This window comes from Drosophila yakuba, chromosome 2R (genome assembly GCF_016746365.2).
Source record: "Drosophila yakuba strain Tai18E2 chromosome 2R, Prin_Dyak_Tai18E2_2.1, whole genome shotgun sequence".
Lineage (NCBI taxonomy): Eukaryota > Metazoa > Arthropoda > Insecta > Diptera > Drosophilidae > Drosophila > Drosophila yakuba.
Window position 1 is genome coordinate 9326991 of NC_052528.2, and position 16077 is coordinate 9343067.

General features: G+C 43.6%; 2 protein-coding genes across 3 annotated transcripts; both read right to left on the reverse strand.

The window, feature by feature from the left end:
• Positions 1 to 2470: 2470 nt before the first annotated feature.
• On the reverse strand, positions 2471 to 4910 carry LOC6529821 (UDP-glycosyltransferase UGT5). Its single transcript, XM_002090766.3, is given in 2 exon segments — positions 2471 to 4131; positions 4189 to 4910. Coding segments are annotated over 2 exon segments (1569 nt in total). The 5' UTR covers positions 4857 to 4910; the 3' UTR covers positions 2471 to 3230.
• Positions 4911 to 7590: 2680 nt separating this feature from the next.
• LOC6529822 lies at positions 7591 to 16014 on the reverse strand. Of its 2 annotated transcripts, none has more exons than XM_039371890.2 (6): positions 14927 to 16014; positions 10175 to 10487; positions 9396 to 9604; positions 8984 to 9239; positions 8413 to 8864; positions 7591 to 8201 (listed from the first exon to the last, which is right to left on the reverse strand). In XM_039371890.2, the coding sequence occupies exons 1-6, from the start codon at positions 14958 to 14960 to the stop codon at positions 7993 to 7995; spliced, it is 1473 nt and encodes a 490-aa protein (XP_039227824.1). In that variant the 5' UTR covers positions 14961 to 16014; the 3' UTR covers positions 7591 to 7992. The 2 variants fall into 2 exon arrangements, with proteins under 2 accessions (XP_039227824.1, XP_002090803.1); XM_002090767.4 differs by having other exon boundaries at positions 12617 to 16014.
• Positions 16015 to 16077: the final 63 nt, after the last annotated feature.

Sequence of the window (16077 nt, forward strand, 5' to 3'; positions counted from 1 at the left end):
CTTAAAGATTTAATAGTGAAATGGGCCTTCTTTATGGAGCATTGGTAGTGGGGGAGGTGGTAATCGGGAATTCAAAGTGAAAATTCTGGGAAGAGCGCGGCTTGGGAAAAGTTCGAATTAGTTTGTGTACATAGTTGTTGTGGGCAGTGTGGTTCTCAAGTTCGTGTTGGTGCTAAAATAGATTATTTCCAAATGGTCTTTGCTGGGAAGGGTCAGAATTTCCCCGGTTGGAAAGTATTATTAAGTTTCTTTAGAAGGCTCTTTGGCATTTGGGATACTTATTAATTGGTTTGGCACTTAATAAATAATAAATAAAAGAACTCTTGAATTTCTATTTAAATTTCTATTAATAGTATGGCCATAATTTGGTAATTAAACTGTAGTTATGAAGACAATTGAAAACTTCGGGCACTTAAGCCTTGAAAGAGAAATTCATCACTTTTTATTAGAAATCCACACAAATCGTAGATGCTGAATTCCCTTTCCGTCACATTTAAGTAAATCGAAATCAGCCCTCTTGGATCTGATCTACCCAAGATCAGGCATTGTTAATTGCGCAGCTTTCGGCGATTATCTTTGGATGGCTCTCACAGAGACCCATTAGGCTATATGTATAGCCTGCTGTATAGAAATCCAACGAGTGAGGAAAGCAACAAAGCGACCCAAATGAGTTTCATCGGGCCGCAGATTTAATGGCCCGAACCCATTTAAGATGGCTTACTACACTTTCGCCCTGCGCCCAATTCCGTTTATTTTCTTAGCAGCTTTTTTGCCATTATTTCGCGCAAGAGTTGGAAATTGCAAATAAAAATTAGCAAGACCTGGCAAAATAAATAAATCAGGGAGAGAAGTGCGCGGTAGAAGCCCAAGTGGCGGAGCAATTGTGTGGAATCTGGAGCGGATTCAATGGGAAAATTACTTAATGCGGAGTGGAGTCTGGTTCAGGGTTCAGGGAATACAGCCACGAAATGGCACGGAGATCTCCCACCATCTGCACAGCTCTCTAGTCCGGAGGGCCTGGATCCGCAGAACGTACATTATAGAGTGCCGGCAAGAATAGGCCAAAACTAACGGGTGTCGCATAAAAATCGCAATCAGCGTGAGTTCCCCGGAAGATAACTTCTTGTTCATTACACCCTGTTGCTTAGTCACTTTCCGCCTCCACAGCACTGGCAAAAATTCTTCTAATCTACAATCTGTGATTAAATTAAAATATTAATACAGAATACTAGCAAATAATGAAATCAGAATTAAGGCGTGCAATATAATAGGTCAATAATACCATTTCATAGCTAGTTTATGTTTATGAGAGCAAGTTCCGACTTTCCCCCAGTGCTCCATGACTGGTCCACTCCATTCGGTGTGTAGGTTTTTTGACTTTTGGCAACGGTAAATTGAAATACGCAGTTGATTAGCAGGGGCCGGCCCAGGGGGCGTGGCTAGTTGGTTTCTTCTGGCCGTGACCGCCACCGTTGTCACTCAGAACGGGCCAAAACGCACGCTGGAAATGGCCAGGCCAGCTAATTTCAAAGGTAAGCGCGTCAAGAACAGTTATGAGCTCCGAGCTCCGAAGTGGAATGGCCATTCTGGGGAACGGGAAAGAGTATTGGGATTGGGCTTGGGCTTGAGTTTGCGAATTGGTTGGCCATGGTCGTGGTGGCCAAGAATGGGCCTAGATGGGTTGTGGGGATCTGGGATGGCCCGATGGACCTCCTTGGGATGCCGCCAACCACTCGCAGAACGAGACGAACCGAAGGAAGAGACCTAAAAATGTGCTTAAAAATGCGCGATGGCCAAAGCGACGCGTTCTAAAGGAAAACCACGACTGGAAACTGGTATTTAAACTAACGGCCTGAAATGCATAATCGTAGCAGTTATGTAGTTATGTCATTTTAAATTATAAGATTTTTGATATGTTCAGCAGTTGGACACAATTTTGTATGATGGTTTATGTGATTTTTAGTTTGTTTTTATTAGTTGCATTTAAATTCAAGTTAGGAAACAAAGTAGGTGCTCTTCAGCGGATATAACTACAAAATTCAATTGAAATGGTATTTACTAGCATATTTTAAGGTACTTTTCGATTCGGTAGCCTATAGAGCTGGATTTATGGGGTATTTATGACGACTACAAAAACAATCAAAAAGAGACGCCTGCAACGCACTGCGACACCGAGAATGTTATTCGGGTTGGGATAGAGTTGGGAATGGGCTGCTTACGGTTACAAAAGTCGCTGCCAAAGTGGTTTCCGCATGTGGCACGTTGCAGGTTGCTGTTGCAGATGTACTTGTACTTGCACTTGCAGTTGCTGCAGCAACCGTTGCGCTTCAACTGCGTCCATGCATCAAGTTGGCTGCGAATTCTGCACGCCGCGGCGTCAGATACAAATTCTAAACCTGATAGAGACATAACTTGCATGCAGCGATGCGGCAAATCAGCGGAAGGCAACAACAGCAGGTGCATATATGTAAGTGCACCGAAAGATCTTAGGAGATATTTAAGTAAAGTTTTTCTTATGAACCTACAACTTGTACTTTAATGTGGTCTTTATTTTCCGTGATACGTGTGTCCTTATCTGCATTTTATTCCTATTGTTATTTATATTACACATTGTATTTAATGCTTTTTAAAAGTGTCACACTGATTTTTTCAGTGCAAGGCTATAACCAGACTGCCGTCTGGAGTTTGTGGTTATAGCTCAGACCTTTGGATCTGGGCATGCCACTTCCACTTGTTATTCTACTCCGGTTTTCCTGCGCGCGGTGCGTGAGGGGAATCTCGGCGGGAAATGCAAAAGAAAATTAACCAAACATCAGGTTTTTATTTACGCTAAATTATGTTCGAAGCATCTGTAGTTACACTTTATATAGTCAATGTACAATGTTTCTGGTCATGACAACTTTGTCGGGTTCTGTCATTCTCGAATTAAAAGGGCATTTCGCCGGTGATGTAGTTAAGGTATTCCAGTGTTATAGAACCGATTTGGTCGGTAGTTTCTGCACAAGCCCGTAATCATTTAGAGTTTAGTTGAGTTCGTTGAGTTGAACTCGTTTAAACTTGTGGGAGAGGCACGATATTCCAGGGTTGTAAATATCTTGCATTTCGCGAACTTCGGCCTATTTTCATCATTCACTTATTTGTGGCCGGAGAAATATATCGTGAACCCCTACTATTACTTAACACTGCAACAAGCGCTACTTTTCAGCAGGTAACGATTTTATGAGGAATAATCATTGCTTCTTAACCTTATTTGACTTTGTTGTAAGTATTTTGCAAATGTGTAGAACAACTTTCATTAGTATTAATAAAAAACCAACGAAAATAGCCGCGATCAAGGCATATATATCCAGGTTATTGGCGCTTATAAAGTCCATGTGCACCAAGGGGCTCTGGAGATGCGCTGCTCCACGGTGCCGAATGACGTACTCCGTCCAGAATATCAACGAATCCCGGGCAGTCGCTGGGCGGTCTCGATAGAGGGAGGAAAACTTGGCCACTCTTTGGCTGTATTTTGGGTTAGACAAGATCTCCTGAATGGCAGCTTTAAAGGGCTCCTCCTCCAAAGTAAGAAGGCTGAGTGTGAGACCAAATCAACTTTTCACCATCGCATGAGCATTTCCAGGCTGGTCTCCAAAAACCGGCAACGAAAGCATGGGTTTTCCGTGGTACTGGGCTTCTGTAATACCTCCTTTTCCGGCATGATTTATAAATAGTTTGACGCTCGGATGGGCCAGTATGTCGTCCTGTGGCAGCCAACGGGAGTAGAGAATATTGTCGGACTCACCGGGCGTCTTATCGAGATCCTCCCATTTCCAAATGACCCGCTGCTTGAGATTTGAGAGAACGCTGAAAATCTTGTTCACTATATCCGGCTTGATGTGGCTTCCCTGAACATTGGAACCCAGACTCAGAAGAATGGCTCCATGGGTAGCATTGCTAAGGAACTCCTCCAGGTTCTTAGGGAGGGGATCCGGCTTATCCTTGATCTGAATGCCTCCAATCTCAACGGCAGCTGGCACACTAGGCCGAATGGGTCCCTCGCTGGCTGCATGGGAACAGAAGAAAACCAATGATGTATTCTTTAGCATGTCCATGTATTCCGGCATGGTGGGGTCATCACCAAAAATCTCCCTGAAAACGAAATCATTGCGACTTAAATTTAACTGATTTAAATACGAATCTACATACCTATAGTATTTACGATTTCGCTAGTCAATTTGGCGCACAAATATTCCGTACAAGAGGCTAGTTATATAGCTATCTAAACGCTGTCCAAAAGTCATGCCCTTCTCCTTCTCCACTGTATCATGGGGATTGCCAATCAGAGAGTTTAGCATCTGGCTGGGTGAACTGGGAGCAAGGACAACAACCGGAGCATTCACCTTTCTAGCGAATCCAAGTTGGTAGTCGTTCATGAAATAGCCCGATATCACCAAATCGAAGTGATTGTCTTTGTTTAAGTACAGCTCCTTTACTCGTTGGTCCTTCAGGACATCTGCCATCTTCCTCAACATGGAGTCCATTTGACCTGACATATTAAGAACGGAAATCAACCGATTGGGGCTTGAATTCTTTTGTTTGGCTCCAATTGTCTCGCTTCTTTGCTTTATTTCCTCCTTGGTCATTGGCACTGAAACCAAGTTTATATTCTTGTGGGTAATTGTTGGCTCCAATACTGTAACCACCGTCACATTGTGTCCCTCCTCTGCCAAAATCTTGGCAACTGACATCGAAATGATCAGATGTGAGGGACTCAGACTAGGGAAGAGTCCTAGGATATTTGCTCCTTTAGCTCCGTAGAGCAACGAAGTAACTGCTAGTAAAATACAAAAATAACTACTTGCACTCCCAACCATTTTGATCGCCGATTTATATTTGACTGCCAGTAAAAATGAATCGAAGGTCTGTATATTGGATTACAAAATTGAAATGACACACCACTTGAGGAGAAGTACGTTCTTAGTACTGCTAGTATGCGATAACCCGTGTGGTAATAAAATATCATCCATGGGAGTTCCTGAAACCTTTCTTTGTACACGTATTGATAGCACTCGCACTATCGCCATTAATACATTTCTAATCTTTGGTGCGAATAACAATTAGAGCAAACAGAATTCCCATCTTATCAACACATTGCTTGATCGAGAATTTTTTTTATAAAATATACGTCATTTTTAAAATGATTGCGGAGGTATCAATAAATTGCAATTCACGGTATATGTAAACTGCCAAACTCATCAAACTAAAGCTGTCGACGAACTCTGGCCAAAACAGTCTCTAACCTCATAGCCGCGAAAAATCACCCATTTTGAGCGGCAAACAATTCCCCGATTTGACACCGATTTCTAGCCCCCCTTCAGCCGGATTCCCCTCGGAAAACCACACATAATTCATAATAACAATCATTAAAAAGTGCGACTGTCATTAGCCCAGAATCTGGGTTCGGAAACCCAACAGAAACTCCAACACAAATGATGGCTAAAAACAATGAGCCGCTCGGCGACTGTTCCATTTTTGTGGTTCTGCCAGATCACGATTGCCCAAAAGATAACCCAGATGCTGGCTAGTTGTTTTGGGCCAAAATGGGGGGATACTAGCATTTGGGTGCAATTTGCCGGCGGAATGCAGATCTGGGGATCTGACACAAATATCGGGCACAGATCGCAAATAATTACAAGTAACCTGGAGAAGGAGGTGGTGGCCCAGTAATTACCCTAGAAAACGATCCCCTGCTGCGTTCGAACGTTAATAATCCCGGCTAGAGAAATACAACAAGAAAAATGATCTCTATATTTGGCAGAAATTTAAACTTTCTCGAGGCAGTTTTACTTTCGTCTTCGTCAGCTGCTCGCATTCTAATCCAAGACAGCGGCGGCTCATTAACTGGTTCGGCTGGCTTCTTGGCCAAGATCGTTGGCCTCATTATGCACGGCTCCACAACTCCACTCGACTCCCCGGCGGCTCCTCAATTGGTGAATGCACCACCACGTCATGCTCGGCCGCCATCAGAGATCTCGAGATCTGCAGAGTGCGTTCGAAAAGGGAAACGGAAGCCCAATCCCAAAGATTTATGTGTGCCACATGCTAATCAACGTCAAAACGCCAGGCCCCACTGTGGGTGAAATTTGAAATTTGAGCAGCCGCTGGTGGTTGCGGTGGTGCAGCTCTACCACCACAGGCCCATTGAAATGGGTGAAGGTGAAGGCAAACGCTTGGACTTCGCGCAGATTCTTTCAACTTCAACCAGCACTTCAAAAAATGGTATGGTTAGATCGACTCTGCAAGTGGTCGTAATCAAAAATATAAATATTATATACGGTTTATTTATTAAAGGAATCTTACTACCTCATCACCTAATAAATATATTAATTATATAATAAAGAAAAAGAACAGTAATACGAAAAAAGCTTCAATTACATATTACATATCTACACAACGTATGTAAGATTATATATATTATTGCTACTAAATAAAAAAAGGAAGGTGCATAAAATTCATTCATAAATCCATATGTTTATAATTATTTTAGTTCTATTAACTACTTTCCCAGTGCATTCTAGCTTGCAGATGAGAAAGTTTGTTTATCTAGCATTTTGTAGTTTTCCATTTTTCTTTTTCGGCTTTTGCGCGCGCGATCTTAACGCTCACTTGGTTTTTGTGTTCTAATAATGCAAACAAAAGGCCAGACAAACCTTTTGTATCTGATGGCGATGATGATGAAAAGCCGAACCTAATGGCTTTTCTATGCAAAATCCAGCGATCCCCAAGTCCAGGCACTTCAATCAGAAAGTTAGCAGAACGCCTTTCGCCGCTGTCTCATCGTGGGCTAGTGCCCACCGATTTGGGGTTTTGCTTTCTGGACTTGGTATTGGGACTCAACTTGAGTCGACCCTCCGTGTTGGGCAACCGGCAACCGGCAACAATAACAAGACGAGCTCACGACTGCAGATAATGTCTTTTGTCGGTCGCCTCGTTACATGTTTTATATTTGGCGGCTTCCGTTTGAGCCGGGGAAGCCGATGAAGACCAAGTGGAGAACTTAGGGTACGTGGAGAACTAAGAACGTGCGGAGTTGACAACATTTTGTGTGCCACTTTCATGCAAATCGCCGTCTGACGAGCCAACATCTTAACATAATTTCGTAATTTTGTTTTACGACCAGAAGCCCAGACACATAACACATTCGTAACCCTTGGTGAAATCGGTAGAACGTAATTCCGAAATTATTGTCTGATGATGATGGCAGTGGGAACCTAGATATCGGCAAGCTTCATGGTCAGAAGTGAGAACTTTGTGGAGGAGTGCTTCTATAAGGGGAGTCGACCTATTGACTGACTTTCATTTCCGCAGAATCAGAATCTAATGCTTGGGAAAGATTCGATAACGGAAATCATTCCGTGCTTCATATTTGAATTTATTTCGCTAAGCTGGTATTTTCTCTTAACCATCTTGTTTGTTATAACGCAGTTGGACTCTGTGTTTACTTAGTTGAAATTTTAGGTCTTTTAGGCTTCCCTTTTGAATCGTTGATCATCTTTTGCATTTAGTTGGCCTTTACATATAACCCCGTTTAGTCCGATGTAAATTAAAAAATAACACTTTATTAAGTAGCTAAAATATATATATATTCTATCTGCGCACACATAATTTATACAAAATCTTACATCTAGGAGTCTACATACTAATCTCGCTCTATGAGAAGTGCCATGTCCGCTCGTCCTTCTCGCAATCGCAGTTAAAGCTTGGCCAGAGACGGAGTCAAACTTACAATTATGTAAATCGGAGGATGCTTAACCTGGTACACTGGTACCGATGGGGCTTGAGTTGGAAACCGTTTTCCAGGAGTCGGGGATGGGGGCGTGGCTGTGCGCAGTCATCTTAAGCTAAATGTAGTTTTCTTCCTTGCAAAACTTTGACATTCAGCAAGACAAGTGGGCATAGCTAAGTAGCTGGAAGTCGGAGGGGCAGTCAGTGGAGGTGGAACAGGGGCACCTACAAGGTGCACTGGTACTGCTGCTGCTGCAGAGCGCGCGGCAGCGTCTTGTGCGGCAGGTGGGCGGCCAGGCAGGGGGAGGGGCTGCGGGGCGGCGAGCGGATCCGCTGCCGCTGCAGCAGAACGATGCAAATGCTGATGATTATCACAGATAGCGAGACGGTTACCAGTACGCTGCTCAGATGGGAGCCAATATAACGCAGAATGACTGCACAGGAAGAAAAAAGGGTGAGGATAAAATTAAATGAATTATTTTTATAATAATAATGAATATATATAATTCCTATAGAACGATTGAAATTGTGGTCAGGATTTAGCAGAAAAAGGTCATGAATCTTATTTCTATAGATCAAAAAAAATATAATATATTTCGTTTATGGGCATTTAGGAATCACGATTGTCGCAGGCAGATCACTTACCTTCATTCTCTTCGCTACCACCTGGTGGCGAGCCCGCCTCCGACGGCATCCAGGAGCTGTGGCTCTGGTCGACAACCAGTTTGGCGTACTTGGTGCCCACCACAGGCTCCAAGTGCTGTTCCTCCGCAGGCTCATCCGCCAAGCTGTTGACCTCGTTGAGGTTCAGGGCTCTACCCTGACCTCTGGGCTGAGAAGCCTGCTCGGTGGTGGGCGACGGGGCTTGCTCCACCACCGCAGCCTGTTCCACGGACTCCGAGTCCGGTTCGCGAAGCACCAGCTCCGTCTTGTTGACGTAGCGCATCTGTCGAAGTTCCCTGCCCAGGCGCTGATCCTCATCTGGCTCAAATGCGTCGTTGGGCTCGTAGGCGGCGGCCACTCCGTTCTTTCCGGGTACAGTGAAGCTTGCGCGGACCGTCTGCATGCCCGAATGGTAGCTGCAAACCACCACAAAGCTACGATTGGGAAAGGGGGTGTTCAAAATTGTAAGTATCTTTGAAGGTTCTACGCTGTTTAATATTTTTGGAACATATTCATAGAATAATAATAAATGGCGTATACATATGTTATTTACCGTCTTGTGCTGTGGGTAAATATGCCAAGGTTTTCCTGCACTGTGATGAAGGTCTCCACCGTGCTGGTCTCCGGTTTCACCAAGCTTCCACACTCTTTGTGATCGATCCTCATCGTATACTTGTCCGCCGCATCACTGGCATCGCCCTTGATCCCACAGTTTCCTCCATCCACAACGATGCGTCCTCCGAAGTACGGACCTGTTTCAACCTCGATCTCTGAGGCGTGCGGCAAACACTGGGTTGCATGTGCGGTGACTGGTAATATTCGGAAAATATATATGTTTTAAATAGGTACTACTTTTTCCCACGCACAGAATATTCGAGCAGGTTCTGTTTATTATACGTTTAGTATTCAGCTTTCTACAATCGTAAGTTGTTCATAAACTTAACTTATACTTGGAAACCACTTACAGCCCTTGGTGGGTATGACGATGCTCTGTCCCGCCAGATGTCCGGATCCACTCTCGATCTCGTTCTCATCGTGGAAGTCAGCCCGTGCATTGGAGCTGCGAGTTCCGCCCGCCTGGTGGCGCTTTTGGACCGCCGGGCGAACGTGGATACTGTACTTGGTGGCCATACGCAAGTTGTCCACAGCAGCAGCAAAGTGATGCACATGGGAACTACGTAAATATTGAGTAAATGGTATTAAATTTATCATATTCAGCTTTGCAGTGAAAATGCAAACAACTACTTGCAATTTTGCAATATTATTTGTATTTCATTTTGCTTAAGGTGATACGAAAGTATTTGTATTACTTTTAAAATACTTTCTTGCATGACAGTCTAAAAGTGAATACATTTTCATTTTCTACTGGTCGAAAAGGTAAATCCAATTAAATTTCGAATTTAAAGCGCACCAACATTCGAACGACACCAACGAACTTTTGCATTTCCTACGTAAATATTGAGTAAATGGTATTAAATTTATCATATTCAGCTTTGCACTGAAAATTCAAGCAACTACGTGCACTTGTGTATATGAATTAAGAATATTATTTGTATTTCATTTTGCTTAAGGTCATGCAAAAGTATTCTTATTACTTTTAAAATACTTTCTTGAATGAAAGCTTAAAAGTGAATATATTTTAGTTTTCTACTGCTCGTAAAGGTAAATTCAATTAAATTTCGAATTTAAAGTGCACCAACATTCTAACGAACTTTTGCATTTCCTAAATGGCAGAACCACTTACCCTGAGGGTTCGGGCTGCTCCTGCTGATCCGTCGCCTTCTCATTCTCTGCCTGGGACACCTCGGCGGTGGTGGCGTTCACCAATTTGACGCGACACCGCTGTGGGCCGTAGCTTTGCATCTCGCAGTAGAATATTTGGAATGCCAGATCCCGGGGCGGTTCCACATCGCCGCTCATATTTGTCGCGTTCACCTGGTCCGCTCTGGAGTTGGAGTTGGGGCTCGAATCTGTGTCATGGGCCGACGGCACGAATTCAACTTCCCAGGTCAGATTCACCGATTTGTAATTTGGTTCACCGGCAACGCCGCGTATCTCTATCGAAGGTTACAAAAGCATGAGCATGGGCAGCAACGGGAAAACGGGGTTATAGCCAAGATTCGTGGCAGTGGCAGTGGCAATGGCAGTTGGTAGTTAGTAGTTGGTCTTGCATGCAAATGAGCCACAATGGTTACTCTACTGCAAGAGCTAGGTTCGAGGCAAGGAACTTGTTTTCCGCCGCCTGAGTTTCAGACACGCTTTTGGATTAGTTCTGTTTCATTCGGTTGGTTTTTTGTGGACCCACTAAGTGCTTGTTCCCACTGGCAGATGTGCAGAAGAAGATCTGAAGTGTGCTGCCAGTTGGAGTCCCCAGCTCTGCACTTCCACTCCAGCTGCAAGTGATTGAGGATCTGGCTCGAAGTGTGACGTGAATTAGCCAAGGGGGGCAGACAGTTAAGACGGAATAAAAACTAGACTGACGATCATGATGATGATGATGCTGGACGGCTAAAGGGATGGGGCAACATGGTACTTGGACCTCAAATGGGAGTGAAGATTGCTTCCAAGAGCTATGGTTGAGCCAGCTAGAATTTAGTATCAAATTCCGAATTGTATTGATGCTGCACATGCGAATTCAAACTTTAAATATACCCTATCATTTAAAGACAGGAATACAATAAATCCCTGATCAATTATTCATTAATCACAACGTCGAGTCCCGGCAAATTTTCAATTTTCCGTGCCCACTTAGCCCCGATTTCGAGGCGATTTCCCAAGCCCGCCAGCTTGGTGACTTCTTCTGAGCCAGAACCTTGCATAATCTGCAATTAGAAATGCCAGTTGCCGAAGCTGACTTGTTTGTGTTTGGCCATGTTGCTTGTTGCCAATGTTGCGCTTGTTGCAGCTTGGGGTGGCTGTCTTTTCCATGCTTTTCCCATGTTGAAATCATTGACACCGATTTTGTGTGCGGCTGTGCATGGCAGCGGCAGCATTTTTAGGCGAATTTCGCACACAGAACATGGAAAAGTGAAAAGTCTGCGATGGCACAAATTCTGAAATCGGGGCTACAGCTAGATGCCATTGCTGAGCCAAAATCCAACAGAAAATTAATAAAAATGCCACGAAGAAATGACAGACACTTCAATTGCAGCATCGCAATGATTAATGGTGCTCTCCGATCTTGGGAATTCTATCTATGACGGCGCACAAATTTTCGGTTAGACCATATTTTCGTAAGTTGTCACTGCAGTGTTATGCAAGCCAGGAAGTGGAAGTGTCGAAGAGAACAGACCACACATTCATTAATTTTCCATTGGCCAGAACCAGCGGGAAGTTTTGTAATAAAAGATCGGTCGGAAAATTCTATCCTCCATCATCTGGCCAGAGAAATCTTGATCTGTCACCGTATGGGATCGGGTAATTGCACCGCTTTAGCTAATTCGATTAGAGAGAGAACGGCCGAAACGTGTGTTTTGTGGTCAACAATTACTGGCATGTTGTCCTAGCCTAATGACACTTTTGCTCTCCATTGAAAATCTCTTTGCAATTTCCGCTCTGCGGCTCTGGGCGTGCCAGCCGCCCTCATTTAGCGGCCAAAAGGAAATGTCGACACATTTCCCGCGTGCCCACATGATTGGCACACGGTGCAGAAAAAGTTGGCCGCCGGGCAAGTTCGTTGTCTGAGTCTTTCGTTTGCTACCAAGGGCAGGCGTAGGGAAAATACCACAAGGAACCCAACGAGGTTCAGGGAAAAAAGCTATGATCGTGACCAAGTGCAATTAGCCAACATTCGACAGGAATAGGCAAACAGAAAATCAACACGCTAAATAATATTGTGTTCTAGCTAAACCTTAAAAAAGTACTTGGAAAAATGATTGTTTTCTTTAACCATTTACCTCATATGCAGATTGCAATCAATATCTGTGAGGGTTTTGAGAAATCTTAATATTCATTGGATATTTCGTAAAACAAAATTCATAATTTTGCCGCAGCTTATAAATTATATACAGATAATACCCTTTTGCTACAGGGTAAATGAGAAACGAGTATTTTACAAGAATGAAAAAGTGTCCCGTTAAAGGTATTTTTTCCTGTGCAACTGACATGCCTGCAACCACTTTTAGAAGCTGCAACTTCAACTGGGCCTGCGATTGTCTGAATGTATTCCTCGGCTCATAGGACTCACCATATTTACTGCCAGCCTTGGCATTGGTATTGCGGATTGCTGCTGTTGTTGCTGTTGCGGTTGATGCGGTTACTGCAGTTGTTGCTGCTGTTGCATTGTTGCTGCTGCCTTTGGGCAAGCGGACGGGGGCTACCGATGGCAGCAGAAGCAGAAGACACAGCAGCAACATGTTGCAGCTGCCGTGGGCTGCCATTGATTTCGTTGACATTATTTTTGGTTGATTTTTTTAGGTTTGCTGTTTGTTCTCATCAAATGTGTGTCAGCTGGGAGTTATTGGGCGATTGCTCGTGAGGGAAAATGCAAGTGTTGCCAGGGGACCCAAGTGTTTGAGCTTAGATACTTTATTTATCCGTCGGTAAAGGGTATTTTGTTTAGCCAGAACGTACGGCTCTCTCAGAACAATACCAGCTGATTTCCAAAAAACACTTTTGTTCGCAAATAAATCGCATTTGTCACAGCACAAAAAATCATAAATAGTCCAATAGCCGCAGTGTCTATATTTTTGGTTTCCGAATGTTACGACACAAGAACCGCTCGGTTTAACGTGTGCGGCACAACTGAATCAGCGGGCCAAAGACAGCTCAACAACTGGCCAATTCGGATCAGCTGTTGGCCGTAAACGAAGCCGAAGTCGTAGGCAATGCCAAGGCCGAAAAGAAAAGCTTTCGTCAAAGCTTTTCGCTCTCTGGCGCTCTCTCCTCTGAGAGATGGAAAATGTGAAAATGGCTTTTCCCTTATCAGCGGCCGCCTATCAGTTGACAAACAGCCAGTTCTTCTGTGCTTTCATTTGCTACCAAAAGGCTACATTTAAAATCTATATTTTGGTCAAGCTTTTTCCATAATTACGGCGGCCGGGTTCCATAAATTTCATTGGACCGAGATCATCACTTTCCCTTTTCTCCGACTTCCAATGCGGCCCATTGTCTAGTGGGTTTAGTTTGGTATCTGTGTTGTTGCTTTGCCCAGCTGCCGACTTTGATTAATGCTTAATCAGCTATATTATTGTTATTAGGTTTCTATAGCGAGCCAGGCAGCATTTTCATAAATAATTTGCCAGTTACTTTGTGCCGAGCGCTGTCAATTATAAGCTTGAACAAAAAGTTTCTCTGCCACAAAAGATGCGGCAAAATAATTGAAAACGGTGGTACGCAACGAGTGGCATAATGAAAATATATAATTAATTGTTGGCACTCATTGCATAATTGAGGTCTTTTGGTGAAGCGAACGGAGCACCAACCTGCAAAGCTATCTATTTTGGACTATCTATCTTGGTATTTGGTAAAGTTTATATTGCTTCTGTAAACAACTTTAAAATTTCCCTAAAAGTACTAGTTTATTACTCAATAAAGTGGCTGAAATGCAAAGCAATTTTTACTGTAAATGTTATTTCTACGTTAAACTTCCTTGGAGTATTTTATATTGTAGTCCTTCCATTTGTCCTTCGAAAAAAACACCAATCAACATTTTTATTAGAGGTAATTTACTGCTTATCGCTTGAGCTTTAGCCCCATGATAAGGTCAACCATTTTATGTGGCATAATTCCAATCGGTTTCGCTTCGTAAAAGCTTCTAACCCAGTGACACGCATGGTAATTTCCTGTAATAAATGTAAAACCTTTGATTCCTGCCAACCCATTATTATGATAATTATCATGAATTATAATTAGACAGGTTAATATATGCGATGTGACACAAAGCCAGTACGTCTATTTTTGGGATGTCAAGGCCAGAAAGAAAAAGTTGCTCCTATATAATAAGGTCCTGGGCACCTGTAACGTCATGCTTCCCTAGAGGAACACTAAGAGGTATTCCAGGAGTATTCTTACCGGACATTAATAATAAAACGGAACGCCCCGAAACCACTAGAATGCCTTGGGCCCATCTCGGGAGTCGGAATCCCTCGACATTAGTGCGCACTTGGCAACACACATTCCACTAATTCCGTTAATTAAAAATTTAATGAGGCTCTCCGATCTAAATATACCACCGACACGAAGCCCAAACAATTCGAACACCTGTTGGCCACGTAAAATCCCTTGACGTGTTTCCCATGGGCAAAGGATTTCACAGAGGCACCAGAAAAGGGATTTTGGGGCGTATATTGAAATGTGTTTCTTACAAAATCAGTCAATCTGCAAACCGCTTGGAAAAGTAGGTATCCGATAAAGGGAAAGCGTTTTTCTTACACGTATTTTTTGGTTTTTTATCTTGTGCCTGAAAGTAGGCAGCGAAAGTCGTTCTTGCGAGGCGCATAATTGAGTGGCGGCCATCATTGTCACTGTCGTCGCCACAGTAAACTGATTTGCATACCGCCGCCGAGTCCAAGTCCCGTTCTCAGATCCATTCTGACTTTTGCTTGGCATGCGGCTCATGTCATTAGGAGTCCCCAAATAGCAGGACGAGAAGCTCGCTGGTCGCTGAATATGGTCGCTTTTACATGCCAGCGTGTGACACACGCGGCGTATGCGCAACGCCATTCGTCGCTGGAGGGACTCGAGCTGCCCTTTTGACCTTATTCGGGTATATTTGCACTTCCTGAAAGGGACATTTTATCCGGAAGCCGTTTCTCGTGCTGCTTATCAGTTAAATCATAGCAAGGTGCTATGAGAAACTGTTTGGTATATATACCTAAAAATGAGTTAGTATAAACAGTTCTGGTTTTATTGAGGAAAGGCGTCGTACAGGGTACTTTTATGTCGCTTCCTGTAAGCCAATCTGAAATATGTTTTACAGTACAGTCAGCCACCCTGCTGATTTCCTCTCAATGTTGTGGACTGTCTTTTTTGGCAGCACTGGGTCGCCCGATTTCTGTCCAACCTCGTTTGTTTGACTTCCCCGGCCATGTCCTGCTGGCCCGCTTCCCGGATTACATGTCTGGGGCACATCAAACAAGCTTACTTACCAATGACCTCGTTAATGACGAACACACTGCCACACACGCACAAAAAGAATGGCAGGCCCTCGTACTTACACCCTCCTCAATAGCCAAAAACGCAATTCTGTGTGCGCTCGCCATGCTGTTGACTTTACTTTGTAATTTTCGCTTATCAGATTTATTTTTATTTTTACTTTTCATTTTTTTTGTCATGTTGTGGGTCTGCTCAACTTTAGGTTGCCCTGTAAATTTACTTATTAGTGACTCTACTCTACATGTTCTCACATTTTCCACTGCTACTAGCTATTCATCTAGGATTGTTCATTTTTTACCAGCACACACTTATGAAAAAAAATCCCGCCCAGGGTGTAGAATAATCCTTATCCTTTAGGGTATCATCGGTAATATTCCATTATTGCTTTTATTTGGTGACGTGGTCTCCTAATATCTGGACCCTTACGCAGTTCAAGTAATTGCCTAGCCACTGTCGGAGTCGCAATAAAAAAGCGCCTGATTGCCGCCGGTTTCCCAGGCTGCCTCGATCCCAACCCACATCGGCGTTTTAATGAACAGCTAGCTTATAACT

Excerpts from the sequence above, each read along its gene's own strand:
- LOC6529822 (XM_002090767.4), bottom strand. The coding sequence starts at position 12,824 with ATGTCAACGAAATCAATGGCAGCCCACGGCAGCTGCAACATGTTGCTG. Across the intron at positions 10,488-12,616 it reads CAAGGCTGGCAGTAAATATG|AGATACGCGGCGTTGCCGGT; the intron begins GTGAGTCCTATG and ends AACCTTCGATAG. Across the intron at positions 8,202-8,412 it reads TGGTAGCGAAGAGAATGAAG|TCATTCTGCGTTATATTGGC; the intron begins GTAAGTGATCTG and ends CTTCCTGTGCAG.